Genomic DNA, 22,085 nt, shown 5'->3' on the forward strand with positions numbered 1-22,085 from the left:
ATACAGCTGGGTTAATTTTAAATAATAATAATAATTAAAAAAAAAGAAAAATGAAAATATACAGCAGTCACTTCCCCTCCTCGCCAGCGGGGCACGGCCGGGCCGGGGGGGGGGGGGGGATTTGGGCCAGTGCAACAGTGCAGGGGGGGAGGGGGGGAATGGGGGGGTCCCTGGAGCCCCCCTGTGTCACCCCAGCCTGGGGACAGCGATGGGGACAAGTGGGAAAGTGCCACCGGGCCGCGGAAAGGCTGGGGGGGGGGGGGGTCGGTAGTGGGGGACACCCCCCCCCCCCGGGGTGCGGAGGTAGTGGCGGCTCTGGGGCTCCTTCGGTGGCGTTGGGGTCAGGTGTGGGGTGCGGGGGGGTCCCGGGGCGGGCTCGGGCGGTGCCGCAGGCTCTTCTCCTCCTCCTGGGGAGAGATGGGACACGTTGGGGACACTGGGACGGGGACACGGTGCCGCACCCGTGGGGTCCAGGGTGTCCCCGCGTCTGCAGGGAGCTGGGGACACGTTGGGGACACTGGGACGGGGACACGGTGCCGCACCCGTGGGGTCCAGGGTGTCCCCGAGCCTGCAGGGAGCTGGGGACACGTGGGGGACACTGGGACACGGTGCCGCACCCGTGGGGTCCAGGGTGTCCCCGTGTCTGCAGGGACCTGGGGGACACGTGGGGGACACTGGGACGGGGACACGGTGCCGCACCCGTGGGGTCCAGGCTGTCCCCGAGCCTGCAGGGAGCTGGGGACACGTGGGGGACACTGGGACACGGTGCAGCACCCGTGGGGTCCAGGCTGTCCCCACGTCTGCAGGGAGCTGGGGACACGTGGGGGACACTGGGACACGGTGCAGCACCTGTGGGGTCCAGGGTGTCCCCGTGTCTGCAGGGAGCTGGGGACACGTGGGGGACACTGGGACGGGGACACGGTGCCGCACCCGTGGGGTCCAGGGTGTCCCCGTGTCTGCAGGGAGCTGGGGACACGTGGGGGACACTGGGACGGGGACACGGTGCCGCACCCGTGGGGTCCAGGCTGTCCCCGCATCTGCAGGGACCTGGGGGACACGTGGGGGACACTGGGACGGGGACACGGTGCAGCACCCGTGGGGTCCAGGGTGTCCCCGTGTCTGCAGGGAGCTGGGGACACGTGGGGGACACTGGGACACGGTGCCGCACCCGTGGGGTCCAGGGTGTCCCCGTGTCTGCAGGGAGCTGGGGACACGTGGGGGACACTGGGACACGGTGCCGCACCCGTGGGGTCCAGGGTGTCCCCGCGTCTGCAGGGACCTGGGGGACACGTGGGGGACACTGGGACACGGTGCCGCACCCGTGGGGTCCAGGGTGTCCCCGTGTCTGCAGGGAGCTGGGGACACGTGGGGGACACTGGGACGGGGACACGGTGCAGCACCCGTGGGGTCCAGGGTGTCCCTGAGCCCATTTTGGAGGGTCTCCATGGCCACATACCCCCACACATGGGGTCAGGGCACCCTTGGGAGCCCCCAAACCCAGGGACACCCCATTTTGGAGGCTCTCCATGACCACATACCCCCATACACGGGGTCAGGGCACCCTTGGGAGCCCCCAAACCCAGGGACACCCCATTTTGGAGGCTCTCCATGACCACATACCCCCATACACGGGGTCAGGGCACCCTTGGGAGCCCCCAAACCCAGGGACACCCCATTTTGGAGGCTCTCCATGACCACATACCCCCCATACACGGGGTCAGGGCACCCTTGGGAGCCCCCAAACCCAGGGACACCCCATTTTGGAGGCTCTCCATGACCACATACCCCCATACATGGGGTCAGGACACCCTTGGGAGCCCCCAAACCCAGGGGCACCCCATTTTGGAGGCTCTCCATGACCACATGCCCCCATACACGGGGTCAGGGCACCCTTGGGAGCCCCCAAACCCAGGGGCACCCCATTTTGGAGGCTCTCCATGACCACATACCCCCATACATGGGGTCAGGGCACCCTTGGGAGCCCCCAAACCCAGGGACACCCCATTTTGGAGGCTCTCCATGACCACATACCCCCATACATGGGGTCAGGACACCCTTGGGAGCCCCCAAACCCAGGGACACCCCATTTTGGAGGCTCTCCATGACCACATGCCCCCATACACGGGGTCAGGGCACCCTTGGGAGCCCCCAAACCCAGGGACACCCCATTTTGGAGGCTCTCCATGACCACATACCCCCATACACGGGGTCAGGGCACCCTTGGGAGCCCCCAAACCCAGGGGCACCCCATTTCAGAGGGTCTCCACGGCCGTGGGCACTCACAGCCTCCAAAGCGCCGGCGCTGGCCCACTCGGAAGGGGCGAACGCGTCCTCCTCACCCCGCGCTGGCTCCGGCCCCTCGTCCTCGTACTCGGTGAGGTAGTCGGACTCCTCTGGGGGAGCAAGATGGGGGGGGGCAGGGTCAGGCCCCGGGTCCGGATCAGGCCCCGCACCCCGGATCCCGACCCCCCGCCCCCCCCATCTCACCGTCCGCGTATCCGTCGGACAAGTACGGCTTGGCGGGCTCGATGCGGGACACGATCTCCGCCAGGTCGGTGAAGCCGGCGCTGGGGCAAGTGAGCACCTACGGGAGGAAAAAGGGGGGGCCCCCGAGCAGCCCCCCCAGCGAGTGCGAGAAGGGGTGAGGATGGAGGGGGCAGGAGGAGGGACGTGGGATGGGTAAAGGGCAGCGGGGGACACAGAGAGAGGGACAAAAGGAGACCAGGGGGACAGGAGATGGACCAAGGGGACAGGATGGACCAAGGAGGGGACAGGAGATGGACCAAGGGGACAGGAGATGGACCAAGGAGGGGACAGGAGATGGACCAAGGGGACAAAGGATGATGGGGAGTGGGACAGGAGATGGACCAAGGAGGGGACAGGAGATGGACCAAGGGGACAAAGGATGATAGGGAGTGGGACAGGAGATGGACCAAGGAGGGGACAGGAGATGGACCAAGGGGACAGGATGGACCAAGGAGGGGACAGGAGATGGACCAAGGAGGGGACAGGAGATGGACCAAGGGGACAAAAGGATGATGGGGAGTGGGACAGGAGATGGACTAAGGAGGGGACAGGAGATGGACCAAGGGGACAAAGGATGATAGGGAGTGGGACAGGAGATGGACCAAGGAGGGGACAGGAGATGGACCAAGGGGACAGGATGGACCAAGGGGACAAAAGGATGATGGGGAGTGGGACAGGAGATGGACCAAGGAGGGGACAGGAGGATGCCGGTGAGGGACAGGAGATGGACGAGGGTGGAGGGGCAGGAGATGGATCAAGGGGACATAAGGATGATGGAGAGGAGGACAGGAGATGGACCAAGAAGGGGACAGGAGATGGACCAAGAAGGGGACAGGAGGCTACCAATGAGGGATGGGAGATGGACCAGGGTTGAGGGGACAGGAGATGGACCAAGGAGGGGACAAGAATGCTGGGGGGGACAGGAGATGGACCAAGAAGGGGACAGGATGGACCAAGGGGACAAAGGATGATGGGGAGGAGGACAGGAGATGGACTAAGAAGGGGACAGGAGGATGCCAGTGAGGGACAGGAGATGGACCAGGGTTGAGGGGACAGGAGATGGACCAAGGAAGGGACAAGAAGATGGACCAAGGGGACAGGATGATGCTGGGGAGGGACAGGAGATAGACCAGGGTGACAGGGTCAGAAGGATGGACCAAGGGGACAGGAGGATGGAGCTAGAAGGACGTGGGGGAGACAGAGGGGACAAGGGACAAGCAGGGTGCTGCTCCCTGAAGATGGCTCCAGGGCCAGGGGAAAACAAAAAGTTCTTAAAATCAGGGTGCCAGGCCCATCCCAGGATGCCCCAGGGCAGGTCCCCAGGCAGCCACCACCACCCACGGGCGCCGGTGTCACCCCCCCCTGCTCACGTCCATGCGTTTGCTCTCGTAGAAGTCAGCCGAACGCCGGTCCTTCACCATCTTCTCGATGATGTCGCCCCGGCTCCAGCCGTCGAAGACCACCTTGCCGTGCTGGTACCCCACGTCCTGCGAGGAGAGCAGCCGCAGTCCATCGGTGCCCTGGGCACCCCAAACGATGGCCTGGGGCACCCCAAATGATGACCCGGGCACCCAACTGATGGGTAAGACACCCCAATTGATCGCCCAGGACACTTGGTTGATGGCTGGGGCACCCAACTGATGGCCAGGGTACCCCAAATGATGACTGGGATGCTCAACCTAGTCAGGACACCCCAAACGATGGCCAAGGGTACCCCATTGATGGCTTGGGCACCCTGACCAACGGCCCAGGCAGCCCAACTGATGGTCAGGGAGCCCCAAATGATGACCTGGGTACCCAGAACGATGGCCCAGGCACCCCAAATAATGGCCAGGACATGGCAACTGATGGCCCAAGCACCCCGAATGATGGCTCGGGCACCCCCAGATGATGATCCAGTCACTCCGTTAATGGCTGGGGCACCTGGATGATGGCTTGAGCACCCAACTGATGGCTGGGGCACCCCACCAATGGCCAGGACACCCCAACCGATGGACCAGAGCACCCCCAAATGGTGGCTGGGGCATCCAATCAATTGCTGGTTGACCCTACCTGATGGCCAGGAGACCCTGTTAATGGCCTGGACACCCAACTGATGGCAAGGGCACCACAATCCACATCTGGGGCACCCCATTAGTGGCCAGGGCACCCTGTTAATGGCCAAGACACCCCAAGCAACAGCCAGGACACCCCAACTGATGGCTGCAGAACTCCCAACCCATGGCTTGGGGCACCCCATTCATGGCCAGAAGCACCCTAAACGATGGTCCAGGCCACCCCACCGGCCTCTCCATCCCCCAACTCACGTAGATCTCGTCGAACTTGCCGAAATCCATGGTCTTGAAGCGGTCGATGGGGGGGCGGATGTACTCGCAGTACGAGCTGGACTTCACCACCTCCAGCTGCCTGACGCACGACACGTAGGCCAGGCGGGACTGGATCTCCGCCATGTCGGGCACCTGGGAAGCCAAGGTGCTCAGCACCCTGCCCGCGTCACCTCACCAGCATCCCCGCCTCCCACCGGTCCTCACCTTGACTTTTTCAGCCCAGGGGTTGAGACGTTTCCAGAGAAGCCACCAGCCAGACAGGCTGTCCCCGTAGTTGCAGAGGTCTGTCTCATCCTGGCTGCCCACGTCGATGGCGATCACCGTCTTGGCACCCATGTTGCGGGCGATGTCGGCTGCGGGATGGGAAAGGAAGAAGCTGGGTCGGCAGCGTCGCCGTTTCCCCCGGTCCGAGCCCGCGGTGAGAGGCGATGGCACGAGCGGAGGGAAATGGGGGTGAGGGATTGTCCCTGATGGGTTGGATGGCAAAGCCATGCTGGGGCTCGTGGTGGGACGAGGGGTGTCCCATGGGTGCCAGAGTTGGGGGCAGGAGCCCAGCGGGCAGGACGTGCCGGTGGGGAGCAGAGTAGTCACGCAACCTGGTGCATGTGCTGCGGCGACGGGAGGGCACAGGCAAGTTGCGGCATCTGCGGTGGGATGCGAAGGAGCGTGGAGATGCCCCAGGAGGACACCCAGTGGTGAGGACATCAGGAGACGAGGCAAGGTGGATGGAGATGGCTTAATATGGAGGAGGATGGAGGTGCTCCTGGCGCTGAGGACATCAAGAGATGATGCAACATGGAGGAAGGTGGCTTGTACATGAGGGGAGATGAAGACGCTGCAGGAGGGCACCCAGTCCTGAGGACACTGAGAGACGATGACGCAGGATGGAGGAAGGTGGCTTGGAAATGAAGGAGCACAAAGATGCCACAGGAGGCCACCCAGTACCAAAGACACCAAAACACGGTGCAGGATGGAGGGACGTAGCTTGCAATGTGAAGAAGGATGGAGATGTCCTGGGAGGGCACCCAGTGCCAAGGACACCAGAAGATGACACAGAATGGAGGGAAGTGGCTTGCATGGGAAGGAGCATGGAGATGTTCTGGGAGGGTACCTGGTGTCAAAGACACCAGGAAATAGTTTGAGATGACAGGAGGTGGCTTGCACATGAATGAGGATGGAGATGCCCCAGGAGGCAATCCAGAGCTGAGGGCACCAGAAGATGAGGCAGGATGGACAAAGGTGGTTTGCACATGAAGGTGCCCCAGGAAGGCACCCAGTGCCGGGGTCACCAAGAGATGGTGTGAGACAGAGGGAGGTGGTTTGCCTGTGAAAGAGCATGGAGGACACCTGGTGTCAAAGACACCAAGAGCTGGACACCAAGACGGATGGAGGTGTCTTGTAGGTGAAAGAGGCCCAAGGACGGCACCCGGAGCTCAGAACGTCAAGAGATGGACAAAGATGGCTCGCACATGGTGAAGCATGAAGACGCCCCAGGAGGGGACACGATGCTGAGGACACCAAAAGACGGTGCAGGATGGAGGGAGGTGGTTGGTACATAAGGAGCCTGGAGATGCTCTAGGAGGGCACCCAGTGCTGAGGACACCCAGAGATGATGCAAGATGGAGGGATATTTTTTGCGTGTGAAGAAGGATGATCTGGGAAGCGACCTGTCACCTTGGCCGATGACGCCAAGAGACGACGCAAGACTGTACGACTTTTTTTGGCGCATGAAAGAGGATGAAGATGCCCTGAGAGGATGCCCAACACCGAAGACACCAAGAGATGATGCAAGATGAAGGGACGCATCTTGCATATGAAGAAAGATGAAGATGCCCTGGGAAGCCACCTGGTACTGAGGACACCAAGAGATGATGCGAGATGGATGAACGCTTTTTGGATGGATGGACGCCCTGAGAGGACGCCCAACAACGAAGACACCAAGAAGATGCAAACCCAAGCAAGATGACCCAAATCCAACCTCAACGTCTCCATCCATTGAGCGCCTATCTCATGGTGGCCCACGCAGCCCCCACCCAACCACCTGCCACCGCTCTCGGGGTCAAACCCGGCGCCGCGTTGGCTGCCGCCCCGGTTGGGCGGTGACGGTGACGGCGTTGAGCTGCTACTTGCCTGGCAGGTTGTTGATGTAACCACCGTCCATCAGCAAGTTGCCGTCCTTGGGGTCGCAGAGTGGCGGTAGGTACCCAGAAAGGGTCATGCTGGCTCGCACGTACCGCCAGAGCGAGCCTGCGCCGGCGGGAACAAACGCAATGAGCACGGCCCGCCCGAGATCCTCCCCCCCTGGGGGGGGGCTGCCCCTCGCCCTTGCCCCGCATCCGGGGATGTCTGCACCCCACGGTTGTCCGACGGGCACCCACGGGTGGCAGAGGAACCCGTTGCTCGCTCTGACCGGCCGTTTGGAAAACTCAGGTGGCTCAAAGTTGGGATGGGACGTGGTTTTGGGGGGGTGGGAGAGGGTGTTTTTTCTGGGAGGCCGGTGGCCCCGGCGAGCGAGATGCTGACCTGGGACATTGTTAACATAGCAGCCGTCCACGAGCCAATGGCTGTCCTTGGGGTCGCAGAGCGGAGGCAGGTAGGGGGTATAAGACGCACTGGCTCGGACGTAACGCCAAAGGCTGCCTGCCGGAGCGAGAGGACACGGTCACGGGGGGACGGGACGTACCCGAGCACCCGGCGGTGGGTGACCAAGGATGGTTGGCACCACGCCGGTGGGATGTTTGCAGCCCCAAGACCTGAGCTACCAGGATGGGGAAGGATGGAATGGGGCGAGATGCTCGCCGGAGGGTTAGGGGTGGTGAGGAGGGATTAGTTGGCGTTAGGAGGCCAGAGGAGCAGGCAGAGCGAGAGCCAGGCTGCCTACGAGCCACCGCGTGCGCCCCCGTGGACGGCTCAATGTCCCAGGTGAGCTCCGACACCAGGCAAGGGAGAGGGGCAGCCACCGCAACGTCCCCATCACCACGATGTTCCCACCACCACCGCACCATCTCCACCACCACCACGTCATCCCCACCACGATGTCATCCCCACCACCACGATGTCATCCCCACCACCACGTTGACTGCACCACCACCACGTTGACTCCAGCACCACCACGGCATCATCCCCACCACCACGGCATCATCCCCACCACCACGTCTCCACCACCACCACCACGTCTCCACCACCACCATGGCATCATCCCCACCACCACCACGGCATCATCCCCACCACCACGTCTCCACCACCACCATCACGTTTCCACCACCACCACAGCATCATCCCCACCACCACCACGGCATCATCCCCACCACCACCACGGCATCATCCCCAGCACTGCCAACCGCCTCCCCGTGCTCCACATGCCGTGAGCGTGGGTTACTGGGGTTAGTGGTGAGCAGATATGTTAGAGGGGACATGCACGCTCAGCTCAGGGTGGCGAGATGTGGCTCCACGCACCAATTCTGCCCCCAACCCCACCGAGGATGTGGGGCACAGCCAGACCCCCATGGGGACCTGAGCCTGGTGGTGTCACCAGCACCAGGTGGCTCTGGGAAGCCACCACTGCCCGGGCTCACCATGAGCCCTCCAAGCCCTTTCCTTGCCGTGCCAGGATACGTCCTCCTGGCACATGGCAAACCTTCCCCCGTGGTGTGGTGACACCGTTTTGGGGTGCTGGTGAGGAGGGTCCCCACAAGGGGGGATGTGGTGGCACCGGAGAGCTTCCCCGGCTCCCCGGGGAGCTCTTACCGTCCGTGTGCACCCGCATGGCCGAGGCCGTGATGTCAGTCGTGACGTTGAAGTAGGGCAGCCACAGGTCCTGCGGGGACAAGATGGGGTGGGTGACGTCGTGGGGAGGTTGGTGGGTGGGTGGGGAGCTGGTTGGACCCCCCACCACGGGTGGGTGCAGCTCCGGGGGGCGTCCGTGCAACACACCTCGATCTGCTTGTCCTGGAAGACCTTGTTGATGCTGGCGTTGAAGGCTGAACCCGAAAACATGGAGGTGATGGGGTAGGTGAGGTCCAGGACGGTCTCGAACACTGAATTCATGCACTGGAGGAGGAGGAGGAGGAGGAAGAAAAAGGAGGAGGAGGAAGAAAAAAGAGGAGGAGGAAGAAAAAAGAGGAGGAGGAAGAAAAAAGAGGAGGAGGAAGAAAAAGGAGGAGGAGGAAGAAAAAGGAGGAGGAGGAGGAGGAATAAAAAGGAGGAGGAGGAGGAATAAACACGAGGAGGAGGAGGAATAAACACGAGGAGGAGGAAGAGAAGCAGGAGGAGGAATAAGAAGGAGGAGAAGGAAAAAGGAAGGAAGAAGAGAAAGAAGCAACAGCAGAAGAAAAGGAGAGAAGGCGGCGGAGGAGAAGGAGGAAGAAGAAAGAGGAGGAAAAAAGAAGAAGGAAGAGGAGAAGAGGCAAAGGAGGAAGAAGAAGAAGAAGACGACGAAGAAGAAGAAGAAGACGAAGAAGAAGAAGAAGAAGACGAAGAAGAAGAAGAAGAAGAAGACGAAGAAGAAGAAGAAGAAGAAGACGAAGAAGAAGAAGAAGAAGAAGACGAAGAAGAAAAAGAAGAAGAAGACGAAGAAGAGGAAGAAGAAGAAGACGAAGAAGAAGAAGAAGAGGAAGAAGGAGGAGGAGGAAGAAGAAAAGGAGGAAGGAGATGCTTTAGAAACACCCCAGGCAGGGCTGGCCACCGGCAGGGAGGGCCGTCGCTGGGGTGGGGGGACGTGCGGCGGCACCCACCTTGGCCCACTCGCGCGCCCGCTGCTTGGTGCGGACGGCGCTGCGCTCCTCGGCGTAGAGGGCCCCGATGAAGGCGCCGATGGAGGTGCCGCCCACCATGTCGATGGGGATCCCCGACTCCTCCATCGCCTTGATCACCCCGATGTGGGAGCAACCCCTGGCCGGACAGAGAAAATAAAGAGGAAGATGGACGAGAGCGGGATCCCCACCCTGCCGGGTCGCATCCTGTCACGGCACAGCACCCACCTGGCTCCGCCGCCTCCCAGGACGAGGGCGATGGTGTTGCCGGTGAGGATCCGCGCCAAGCGGGAGAAGTCGCTGTGCCGGTCGGCGCTCTTCTCAAACACCTTCTCGTACATCTCCCGCTGCGGACGGGATGAACGATGGGTGACGATGATGATGGTTGACCACCAAGGTCACCCAGGAGGACACACGTACCAGTTTGGTGGGGCTACGGCGGGAGAAGACGCGCCGGGGACACTTGATGTGGAGGTGGCCAGAGCACCAGCTACGCATGTTGAGCCACTCAACGGTCCGGGAAGGGCTGGGACCATCCTCGCGGTGTAGGAGGACCAACTGCTTCAGGGCACGCACCGCCGTGTTCTCCAGCATCTGCTCCAGCTGTAGAAGTCATCAGCCACCCGGCGCGGTGTTGTCTCACCACCACCACCTACAGCCCCCATCTCACCTCTCCCAACGCTGGCTCTTGGTCGCCCAACCCTACGATGAGGATACAGTCGGCTTGACGGATGCAGCGCACGGTCCACGGCGTCAGGGTACAGTCGGTTTGGTAGAGGACGATGCGGTGGATGTCCTCCTGTTGCGCCAGCCAACCCGACAGGCGGTACTCCTGGATGCTGCCGAGATGGAGGCGTCAGCCGGCGGCATGGTGATGGGTCGCCGGGGATGTTCCTCCCGACAGGAGTTACCTGTCCAACGCCGAGGAGCCGAGACGGGCACGGATGATGTCGCTGGTGAGGAGCAATGTGGGACCTGGGAGAGGTGGGGACATGGTCACCGGTGTCCCGTGGGGCTGTGGTCACCAGCATGCCATGGTCACCACCGTGCCATGGGGCTGTGGTCACCAGCATGCCATGGTCACCACCGTGCCACGGGGCTTTGGTCATCACCATGCTGTGGTCACCACCGTGCCACAGGGCTGTGGTCACCACCATGCTGTGGTCACCACCGTGCCACGGGGCTTTGGTCACCACCATGCTGTGGTCACCACCGTGCCATGGGGCTGTGGTCACCAGTATGCCATGGTCACCACCGTGCCATGGGGCTGTGGTCACCACCATGCCGTGGTCACCACCGTGCCACGGGGCTTTGGTCACCACCATGCCGTGGTCACCACCGTGCCACGGGGCTGTGGTCATCACCATGCCGTGGTCACCACCGTGCCACGGGGCTTTGGTCACCACCATGCTGTGGTCACCACCGTGCCACGGGGCTGTGGTCACCACCATGCTGTGGTCACCACCGTGCCACGGGGCTGTGGTCACCACCATGCTGTGATCACCACTGTGCCACAGGGCTTTGGTCACCAGCATGCCATGGTCACCACCGTGCCACAGGGCTTTGGTCACCACCATGCTGTGGTCACCACCGTGCCACGGGGCTTTGGTCACCACCATGCCGTGGTCACCACCGTGCCACGGGGCTTTGGTCACCACCATGCCGTGGTCACCACCGTGCCACAGGGCTTTGGTCACCACCATGCTGTGGTCACCACCATGCCATGGGGCTTTGGTCACCACCATGCTGTGGTCACCACCGTGCCACGGGGCTGTGGTCACCACTATGCCTTGTGGTCACCACCGTGCCATAGGGTTGTGGTCATCATGCCACGGGACTGCGGTCACCACCATGCTGTGGTCACCGTCATGCCATGAGGCTGTGGTGGTCACCATGCCACGATGCCCACCACGCCACAGGACCATGGCCACCTCCATTCCACAGCCACCACCATGCCATGGGGCTGCAATCACCACACCAGGTCACTGACGTGCCACAGGACCATGGTCACCTCCATGCCATAGCCACCACGGTGGTCACCACTGCGTTGGCACTCACCGATGGCGTTGAGCGCGTGCTTGAGCTCCAGCGTGAAGGCAGCCGTGGGCACATCGTCACACACTGGCAGCACCGCCACCGTTGACAGGTTACTGGTGGGATTGGTGGGCTCCGAGCTGGAGGCCATGCCCAAGCCAGAGCCTGCACGGACAGAGACGCGGTGGCGGTGGGGGGACACCACGATGGGGTGGTGGACACCTTCCACGTGCTGCTCCGATGATGGCCACCAGCACCCCCTTGTCCCTAACCCCTTCGGGACCTACTTGCAAAGGGGCCACGGAGCTGCTGAAGGTTTCCCAAGATCTTTTGACTCAGGAGGTGGATGAGGCGGGTGACAACCTGCAGGGACGAGGACAGGGATGGCCACCAGACCCAGCAGGACTTCCCAAGCTGGAGACTCATTAACACCCCAGACCGGTGTCCCACACGACTTTTTGGGTACCACCACCCACCCTTGAGGACCTCAGAGAGGGACAACCCTTTAGCACATCAGCCCTCCTCCTCCAACAGCTCTAATCACGTCTTTAATTCCTTAATTTAAGCTGGTTTTAACGAGCATCGCAACCACCGATTGGAGGAGATGTGAGGACACGTTCCTTCCATGGGAAGAGGGTGCAGACCCCGGGATGAGGATCTAGGGGTACCTGGGGGTATCTGCGTTTGATATTGTTCAAGGTGCCCTCAGGCAGCTTGGCCAGCTCCGTGTCCCGGACCGCGTGGACCGTGGTGGCACGGGGCTGCCGGGTGAGGGCTTCCACCTGGAGAAGAAGACATATAACCAAGATGGATCGGCAAGACGTATAGGGTGTCCGTGGCTTGGCCCCGACATGGCTCTCACCACGCCGATGAGGTCCCCGCGGCCGTACTCCCCGATGAGCTCCTTCTTCCCGCTGCCCTTCTGGATGACGGAGCGGAGACGGCCGTTGAGCGCGATGTAGGTGCAGTCCGACTTGTCCCCCTGCCTGGGGGACACCACCAGTGGGACCTCAGCCACCCCAAAGTGGTCCTCATCAAGCTGAGGTGGGCACCCATTCATCGGTACCCACCTGTAGAGCGCCCGGCCGGCCTCCACCGCCATCCAGTCGATGGCAAAGTCCATCTGGCGCACGAAGGGTGACATACGGGCAGCCACGGTGTGGGCGACGCTCAGCACCACGCTGGGCTGCTCCCGCATGATCCTATGGGTCAACAGCAGTTGGGAGACACGGTGGTGGCCCCAAAAGATACCACCACAACGCTCACCGCAGGAATCTCCTTTGGCATCAACCCTTTTGCCCTCAAACCTCCTCCACCACCGATGCCGGGACTCACTCGTAGAAGTCCGACTTGGAGATCTTAAGGAAGGTGCAGTCACGGTTGGCCTTGATGGTGAAGATGAGGGGTTCGCCGGTGAGCACGGCCAGCTGTCCCACCATCTCACCGGGCTGCGTCAAGAAGAGGCAGACGTCCTCCGCCTTGTCGATCATCCGCTGGTACACGTGGAGGCAGCCCCACAGCACGAAGTGGAGGCTCACGTCCTGCCAAAATGGCACCCTATAGACGACGGGGGCCACCTGGGACCCCCAGGCATGAGGGGTCCCACCAGCATCCCTCCAGGTTTCTTCTGGTCCTCTTCACGGGGTGTTTTGCACCCTCCAGATGGCTCTGGCGATCATTCCCGCCCCTCACCACCCATAGGGCAGGAGTAGGAAGAGTAGCACCCCACGGAAATATAGGGTGGGGGGAGAAAGATGCCACAGCAGCTCCCCGAAACCCAGACCCACCTGGTCCCCTTGACGGGCAATGACCGTCCCGGCTTTGGCATGATGGAGCAAGACACGGTTGTTGAGGAGAGAAGGGTCCTAGAGGGAAGAACAGCATCACGTGAGGTGATGGGGACCATCATGAGGAGATGGGGACCACCACGAGGAGACAGAGGACCACAAGGAGGCCACAGGGACCATCGTGAAGCAATGGAGACCACCACGAGGAGATGAGAACCCACCACAAAGTGATGGGGGACTACCATGAGGAAACAGGGGACCACCCCAAGGCAATGGAGACCACCATGAAGTGATGGAGACCACCACAAGGAGATGGGGGACCACCCTGAGGCCATGGGGACCATCACGAAGTGATGGCGACCCACCATGAAGCAAAGGGGGACCAACACGAAGTGATGAGGGACCACCACAAGGCAACGGGGGACCACCACGAGGTGATGGGGACCCACCACAAGATCACAGGGACCACTATGAAGCAACAGGAGACCAACACAAAGCACCAAGGGACCACCACGAGGTGATGGGGGACCACCATGAGGCAATGAGGGACCACCATGAGGTGATAGGCACCCACCATGAAGCAACAGGGACCCACCATGAAGCAATAGGGGACCAACACAAAGCGCCAAGGGTCCATCACGAGGTGATGGGGGACCACCACGAGGTGATGGGAACTCACCACAAGACCACAGGGACCCACCATGAAGCAGCAGGGACCACTATAAAGCAACAGGGACCAACACGAACTGCCGAGGGACTATCACGAGGTGATGGGGGACCACCATGAGGCCACAGGGGACCACCACAAGACCACAAGGACCCACCATGAAGCAACAAGGACCGCTATAAAGCAACGGGGGACCACGACGAAGTGCCGAGGGATCATCACGAGGTGATGGGGGACCACCATGAGGCAATGAGGGACCACCACAAGACCACAAGGACCCACCATGAAGCAACAGGGACCACTATAAAGCAACGGGGGACCACGACGAAGTGCCGAGGGATCATCACGAGGTGATGGGGGACCACCATGAGGTGATGGGGGACCACCACAAGACCACAGGGACCCACCATGAAGCAACAGGGACCACTATAAAGCAACGGGGGACCACCACGAGGTGATGGGGGACCACCATGAGGCAACGGAGGACCACCATGAAGCAACAGGGACCACTATGAAGCAACGGGGGACCAACATGAAGCACCGAGGGACCACCACGAGGTGATGGGGGACCACCACGAGGCGAAGGGGGACCACCACAAAGTGCTGAGGGACCACCATGAGGTGACGGAGGACCACTATAAAGCAACGGGGAACCAACACGAAGTGCCGAGGGACCACCATGAGGTAACAGGGACCACCACAAAGCCATGGGGGACCACCACAAAGCCAGGGGAACTAACCACAATGCAACAGAGGACCACCAAAAAGCCACAATACCCCCATACCGGCACCGTTTCTGCCCTCACCTCCACCTTCATGAGCTTGACCAGCTCCTGCTTGGCAGCCTCGAAGATGGCGCTGGTCTGGCGGCCCTGGTAGGGCCCGAAGGGACAATTCCCGGTTGCCGAATCGTCCTCGCAGTAGTTGTAGTGGTAGACACCAGACGGTTGCTCCTCCACCGTCACTGACTTGCGCTCCTTGGGCTCGTGCGAGACGGACTGCGGGGAGACGGGACAGCTCCGGCACCCGTCCGCGGCCACCCCGGCGAGGAGGATTTGGGTGGACGTTGTGTTGCCGGATCTGGTCTTACCCGGGAGAAGGCGGCCAAGGCGCCGGTGCTGTCCTCCTGCAGCGACACCGAGATGCGGCCGCGCTCGTAGGCCATGTCGAAGTCGGAGCGGGGACCCTTCTGGATGCCTGAGATGGGTGAGGGAGGGGACCGGGGGGGTCACCGGCAAGAGCCCGGGGGGGGGTCTGCACAATCTGGGGAGGGGGATGCACAAGCCTGGGGGGGGGGAGGGGGCATTGCATGACCCTGGCTCCCCCCCTCCTTCCTCCAGCCTCCGACCCACCGGAGATATCCACCGGCATGGAGATGCAGCGGCTCAACGGCGGCGGCACGGGGGTCTCCAGGCCTCCGGCTTTCAGGGCGTCAGCTGCAGGATGAGACCACCCTGAGCAACCAAGCCCCCCACCGCCACGGTGCTGGCAAGGAGGGGGGGGGGCTTGTCCCAGCACCCCGAGCTCTTACCCGGCTCCCTGCCCTCATCGGCACCGCCGAGCCCCCGCTTGCCGTGGCGGACGGGGCTGGTGCGGGCGGCGTGGCCGGGTTGGGGGAAGAGCCGTAGCGGTTGCATGTCCTGCAAAGGGGGGACATCAGCGGGGCTGGGGGGGGGGGCGGGGGGTGGGTCCGGATTTGGCCCGACCCCCCCCCCCTCCCATTTTCAGCATGAACTCACGTGGCTGAAGAGCTCGTTCGTCAACCCAAGGTAGTTGTGCAACGCCAAGAAGGTGACGCGCTGTAGGCGCACCATGATGATCTAAGGAGGGGACAAGAAGCCATCAGTGGTCCCCTGCCACCCCAAGGGACCACCCCCCCCCCCCCCACCGTGGTCTCCCCAACCTGTTCTCACCTGCACCACCCGCACCAAGCTCTCGGGGTACTTCTCAAAGACGGCAGAGAAGGCTTCAACCGGCAGCCGTAGCACGGTGGAGTCCTCCGCTGCCCGGGCACACACCGTTCGGTATGGTCGCTGGTGGCCCTAGGTGACATGCCGTGGCATTGGTGGCCTTGCTGGGATGGGGAGGTCCATCCTGGCCATGGATGAGGGATGGTGGCAGCTGGGGGCTGGTGAAGCCCGCCGGTGGCTTTTGGCCAGTTGGGCTTGGGGATGGCCGTGGTTGGGCTGGAGGCATCTGGGGATGGCAATGGTTGGGCTGGGATGGCCACAGTTGGGCTGGATGGGTTTGGGGACGGCCATGGTTGAGCTGGATGGGTTTGGGGACGGCCATGGTTGAGCTGGAGGGGCTTGGGAACTGCTGGTGGGGCTTGGGGACAGCCACGGTTGGGCTTGGTGATGGCCATGGTCAGGTTGGAGGAGCTTGGGGACAGCCATGGTCTGGCTGGAGGGGCTTGGGGCTGGCTGGTGGGGCTTGGGGACGGCCACGGTTGGGCTTGGGGATGGCCATGGTCAGGTTGGAGGGGCTTGGGGACTGCTGGTGGGGCTTGGGGACAGACACGGTTGGGCTTGGGGGCAGTCATTGTCTGGCTGGAGAAGCTTGGGGATGGCTGGTGGGGCTTGGGGAAGGCCACGGTTGAGCTGGAGGGGTTTGGGGATGGCTGGTGGGACTTGGGGACAGCCACGGTTGGGCTTGGGGATGGCCACGGTTGGGCTGGAGAGGCTTGGGGATGGCTGGTGGGACTTGGGGACAGCCACGGTTGGGCTTGGGGATGGCCACGGTTGGGCTGGAGGAGCTTGGGGGCTGCTGGTGGGGCTTGGGGGTGGTCACAGTTAGGTTGGGGGGTGTTTGGGGATGGCCACTGTTGGGCTGGGGGGGGGTTGGGGATGGCCACCATCAGGCTTAGGGGGTTTGGGGACAACCACAATCTGTCACAGGGGGTGTTGGGGACGGTGCCGGCGCCGGTACCGTGATGACATCAAGGATGCTGAGCAGACTGTGGACGCTGTCCCCGGGGAACACCTCCTTCATCACCGTCTCCTTCCCATCCTGCGAAGCGCAAACACCCCCCCCCCACCTTGGCTCTTTCCATCCTCATCCTCCCCACGCAGCGTCCCCAGCCCCCTTTTCCCATGTCCTTGTCCCCCCCCCCACCCTTTCTTGTCCCCGTCCCCGCACCGGTTCGGTGAGGAAGAGTTCCAACTTGCCGTCCTGCAGGACGTAAATGCTGGTGTCGGGTTGTCCCGGCCGGAAAACGTAGTCACCTTGTTGGCACTGCTGGAAAACCATGTGCTTGCAAAGCTCCAGGAACAACGGCTTCTCAAAGTGACCCAGCACCCTGCAGGGACAAGGACGGGGACACCGGGTGACACCGGGATCTGCTCCGGTCTTCTGGAGTCATCCCAGTGGCCGATTGCCATGGGGATGCGGAGGGGAAGAGCGTCCTTCAACGGAGAGGTCCAGCCTCCCCTCATCAGCTTCCAGGGCCTAATCCTGACCCCGGGGATGGATCCTGTCCTCCTGGGGCCTGATCCTGTCCCTGGGACCTGATCCTGATCCTCCCAGGGATGGATCCTGAGCCTCACCGGACATTTTTGAGCATGTAGAGGACCTCGGAGGGAAGATGGGAATTGGCCACGTCGAATTCGGTCAAGTCGGCTTCCAGGACCGAGGGCGGAGGCTCCTTCAGCTGCAGCGTGGGCAGCTCCTTCTGGATGCGCAGGAACCTTGGGGACAAGGAGGTGACATCGGGGCAGGGCCACCACCCCCCCACCCCCCGGCGTCGGTGACAACCTCACTTTTTGGCGATGTTGAGCATCTTGAGTTTTTTTTTCATCCGGGGTCTCGAGGTGCTGGAAATGGTGGTGTCCACCAGGGAGGAGGTGGATTGGGAGACCTGGGGTTGGGGACACCAAGCCGGGGATGTCACCCGATGGTGACATCAGAAAGTCACCCCGGCTGCCACCCCCGGTGTCACCTTGCGCATGATTTTGCGGCCGTAAAAGAGCATCTTGTCCCGTTTTCGGAAGCGATATTTCGGGGTCCCCTGCGCGGGTATCTCTGGGGAGCACGATGGGGACAGGTTAATGGGGCGCAGCCCTGTCACCCCCTGTCCCCAAGGCCACCGCGGCGGTGTCACTCACTCTTAAGGCGCAGCCGGCGGACCAGGACCACGATGGCAGTGGCGACGATGACGGTGAAGAGGCCGAGGCCGAGCATCGCCCCCAGCACCTGCGGAGGGACAAGGGGGGGGTCCCCAGTGTCCCCCGGGGGCCGGGGACGAGCGCAGGGGGTGACCAATGGCACTGCCACCTTGGGGACATGGAGGGATGGGAGGGGCTCGACAGCATCGGGGATTGGGATGGTGTCCCCTGGGGCGTGGGGACAAGTTCGTGTCCCCAGAGGCATGGGGACAAGTTCGTGTCCCCTTGGGGTGCTCAATAGCATTGGGGACAATGATGCTGTCCCCTGGGGACATGGGGACAAGTTTGAGCACCCCAAGGGGACACAACAGCATTGGGGACCAGGACGCTGTCCCCACGGGCGTGGGGACAAGTTCATGTCCCCTGGGGCATGGGGACAAGTTGGTGTCCCCTGGGGGTGCTCAATAGCATTGGGGACGATGATGCTGTCCCCTGGGGACATGGGGACAAGTTCATGTCCCCTCGCGGTGCTCAGTAGCATCGGGGACCAGGACGCTGCCCCCTGGGGACATGGGGACAAGTTGGTGTCCCCTGGGGGTGCTCAAGAGCATTGGGGACCCAGGACGCTGTCCCCTGGGGACATGGGGACAAGTTGGTGTCCCCTGGGGGTGCTCAAGAGCATTGGGGACCAGGACGCTGTCCCTTGGGGACATGGGGACAAGTTCGTGTCCCCTGGGGGTGCTCAAGAGCATTGGGGACCAGGACGCTGTCCCCTGGGGACATGGGGACAAGTTGGTGTCCCCTGGGGGTGCTCAAGAGCATTGGGGACCAGGACGCTGTCCCCTGGGGACATGGGGACAAGTTCATGTCCCCTCATGGTGCTCAGTAGCATTGGGGACCAGGACGCTGTCCCCTGGGGACATGGGGACAAGTTGGTGTCCCCTGGGGGTGCTCAAGAGCATTGGGGACCAGGACGCTGCCCCCTGGGGACATGGGGACAAGTTGGTGTCCCCTGGGGGTGCTCAAGAGCATTGGGGACCAGGACGCTGCCCCCTGGGGACATGGGGACAAGTTCGTGTCCCCTGGGGGTGCTCAATAGCTTTGGGGACCAGGACGCTGTCCCCTGGGGACATGGGGACAAGTTGGTGTCCCCTGGGGGTGCTCAAGAGCATTGGGGACCCAGGACGCTGTCCCCTGGGGACATGGGGACAAGTTGGTGTCCCCTGGGGGTGCTCAAGAGCATTGGGGACCCAGGACGCTGTCCCCTGGGGACATGGGGACAAGTTGGTGTCCCCTGGGGGTGCTCAAGAGCATTGGGGACCAGGACGCTGTCCCTTGGGGACATGGGGACAAGTTCGTGTCCCCTGGGGGTGCTCAATAGCTTTGGGGACCAGGACACTGTCCCTTGGGGACATGGGGACAAGTTGGTGTCCCCTGGGGGTGCTCAAGAGCATTGGGGACCAGGACGCTGTCCCCTGGGGACATGGGGACAAGTTGGTGTCCCCTGGGGGTGCTCAAGAGCATTGGGGACCAGGACGCTGTCCCTTGGGGACATGGGGACAAGTTGGTGTCCCCTGGGGGTGCTCACCGCGCCGGTGGGGAGCTGCTCCTCGGCGAAGAGCTTGGGCAGCACGGCCGTCAGGGACACATCCTGCGGGGACAAGGGGACAGCTGAGCCCCCCCCCCGGTGACACGGAGGGGGGTGACTGTCCCCCCCCTGCCCAGGCGCGGTGACAATTTCCTACCTCCGCCTCCTCCTGCGGCTCCGACGGGCTCTGCCCCATGGCCGCGGCGGGGCCCCGCCCATGCAAAAACCTGCAAAAATGGGGAAAACCGGTTAAAACCCCCCCCCAAAAAAAAAAAAAGAGAGTTTTGTGACACAGGGACCCACGATGGCCACCGAGGGACCGGTGACAACGGGGTGACATTCGCGCCGGGGGGTAAAAACTCCACCGGGGGTTGAGTTTGGCCTCGATGGGGTGCGCTCGGGACGAGGGGTGTCCCCGGGGTGTCCCCAGGGTGCTCGGTGACATCGAGTGGCTGGGAGGGGACTTTAGTGTCGTCCCCCCCCCCCCCACCTTGGGGACTTTAATGTCCCCTCCCCGGCAGGGAGAGGAAGCGGTGGCAGGAACCCTCTGTTGCGACAGCCTCGGTCACCACGCCGAGGCCACCGGCCGCTGTCACCGCTGTCACCGCTGTCACCGCTGTCACCCCCAGAAGGGTCCCCGAGCGCCGGGGCCAGCCCCGGGGTGTGTGGGTGTCGTCCCCCCCCCCGCGTCACCACCGTCCTTCCCAAGGACACCCCAGGGAGGTGACGGTGGCATCGGCGGGCACCGGAGCGGGGACGTCACCGAGGCTGGCACGTGTCACCCCCCCCCTCCCCCCCCCGCCCCCATCGCGGCCACCCTTTGGGGGGGTGGGGACACGACGCGCAGCCAGCACCCAGCACCCTGTTTGCAGCGAGGGCGGCGCCGGGGGCCCCTGCCACCCCCCATGGGTGACAACTGTCACCCCCCCATGGGTGACAACTGCCCCCCCCCCCATCACCCCCCCTCAATTACCCCCCCCCGGCTGGTTCTACCCCCTCCCCCAGGGCAATATTCCCTCCCCCCCCCCAAATTGTGCCACCCCCCCGGTCAATAGTGCCCCCCCCCAGCCCTCCCCCTCCCCCCAGGCTAATATTGCCCCCCCCCCGGTAATTGGGGGGGCTGATGCTGCCCCCCCCAAAGGCGTTATTGCCCCCTCCCCACATTAATATTGCCCCCCCCAACTCGTATTGCCCCCCCCGGGCTAATACTCTCCCCCCCCCCCCCAGGCGTTATTGCCCCCTCCCCACGCTAATATTGGCCCCCCCCCAAACTAGTATTGCCCCCCCAGGGTTAATATTGCCCCCCCCGATAATTGGGGGGCTGATGCTGCCCCCCCAGCCCCCTCCAAGGCGCTATTGCCCCCTCCCCACATTAATATTGCCCCCCCCAACTCGTATTGCCCCCCCCATGGGCTAATACTCCCCCCCAAGCCCCCCCCCCAAGGCGTTATTGCCCCCTCCCCACGCTAATATTGCCCCCCCAAACTAGTGTTGGCCCCTCCCCCGATAATTGGGGGGGCTGATGCTGCCCCCCCCCAAGGCGTTATTACCCCCCCAGGTTAATATTGCCCCCCCCCCCACTAATTGGGGGGCTGATGCTGCCCCCCCCCAACCCTCCCAAGGCGTTATTGCCCCCCCTCGGGCTATTGCTGCCCCCCCCGAGGGGTCTTGCCCCCCCCCCCCGGTTCTACTCCCCCCCCCAAATCCAGACCTGGCCCCCCCCGGTCACCCCAAAGCCGGTGCTGCCCCCGTTCCCCCCCTCCCCAGGCCGGTAATGCCCCCCCCGGCCCCCCCCGCACTCACCAGCCGCCGGTCGCCGCCCCGCGCCCCGCTCCGGCCTCGGCGGTAGCGGCGGCCCCCGCGGGGTCATGGTCCCTTTAAAGGCGCCCCGCCTCTCGCGCTGACGTCACGCGGGGGCGGGGAGTGCGTCGCGGCGCCCCCGCCATGTTGGGAAGGTCAAGGGAGAGGGCGAGAGCGCGGCGAAGCGGGTGGGCGCCATCTTGGGTGTGGCGCGGGGGGTGATGATGTCATCACAGGTCGACGGCGCGGGCGTGTCTTGGTGCGCGCCCCGGCGCCATCTTGGGAGTGGCAGGGGAGGGCGGCCGGGGGATGGGGGGGGGACCCCGAATCTGGGGGGAGACCCTGGGGTTGGGGACCGGGGAGCACCCTCAGGTCTGTGCCCCCCCACGGGCACCCCGGGGGTACAGCACCCACTGCCCCACCGCCAGCCCGGTCCCCCCACGGGCACCCCGGGGTGACGGCACCCACCGCCAGCCCTGTCCCCCCACGGGCACCCCGGGGT

The 22,085-nt window shown here is 63.2% G+C and overlaps 1 protein-coding gene across 8 annotated transcripts; it reads right to left on the reverse strand.

The window, feature by feature from the left end:
- Positions 1-108: 108 nt before the first annotated feature.
- PNPLA6 (patatin like domain 6, lysophospholipase) lies at positions 109-21,669 on the reverse strand. Of its 8 annotated transcripts, XM_075134212.1 has the most exons (37): positions 21,587-21,668; positions 19,941-20,010; positions 19,784-19,846; positions 18,196-18,283; positions 18,030-18,112; positions 17,851-17,948; positions 17,638-17,778; positions 17,231-17,390; positions 17,021-17,101; positions 16,006-16,134; positions 15,832-15,912; positions 15,624-15,732; positions 15,445-15,528; positions 15,183-15,289; positions 14,899-15,090; positions 13,426-13,503; positions 12,974-13,179; positions 12,709-12,840; positions 12,501-12,624; positions 12,307-12,420; positions 11,926-12,001; positions 11,663-11,803; positions 10,516-10,579; positions 10,275-10,443; positions 10,025-10,207; positions 9,833-9,951; positions 9,587-9,743; positions 8,787-8,903; positions 8,601-8,670; positions 7,377-7,493; positions 6,984-7,100; positions 5,058-5,206; positions 4,833-4,985; positions 3,897-4,013; positions 2,488-2,584; positions 2,284-2,393; positions 109-407 (listed from the first exon to the last, which is right to left on the reverse strand). In XM_075134212.1, exons 2-37 carry the CDS (start codon positions 19,977-19,979, stop codon positions 342-344), a joined length of 4,131 nt encoding a protein of 1,376 aa, XP_074990313.1. In that variant the 5' UTR covers positions 19,980-20,010; positions 21,587-21,668; the 3' UTR covers positions 109-341. The 8 variants fall into 8 exon arrangements, with proteins under 8 accessions (XP_074990313.1, XP_074990311.1, XP_074990316.1 ...); XM_075134210.1 differs by having other exon boundaries at positions 12,501-12,840; positions 21,587-21,669; XM_075134215.1 differs by lacking the exon at positions 7,377-7,493.
- Positions 21,670-22,085: the final 416 nt, after the last annotated feature.

The sequence above is a fragment of the Calonectris borealis genome, chromosome 31 (genome assembly GCF_964195595.1).
Source record: "Calonectris borealis chromosome 31, bCalBor7.hap1.2, whole genome shotgun sequence".
In the NCBI taxonomy this organism is placed as follows: Eukaryota; Metazoa; Chordata; class Aves; order Procellariiformes; family Procellariidae; genus Calonectris; species Calonectris borealis.

What these genes read in the sequence shown, in the direction of transcription:
- PNPLA6 (XM_075134210.1), bottom strand. Translation starts at nt 19,979, where the DNA reads ATGGGGCAGAGCCCGTCGGAGCCGCAGGAGGAGGCGGAG. An exon ending in GCACGCGCTCAACGCCATCG is followed by an intron (nt 10,580 to 11,662) that starts GTGAGTGCCAAC and finishes CACCTCTCCCAG; the next exon opens with GTCCCACATTGCTCCTCACC. An exon ending in GCGCCGGCGCTTTGGAGGCT is followed by an intron (nt 408 to 2,283) that starts GTGAGTGCCCAC and finishes ATCTCTCCCCAG; the next exon opens with GAGGAGGAGAAGAGCCTGCG.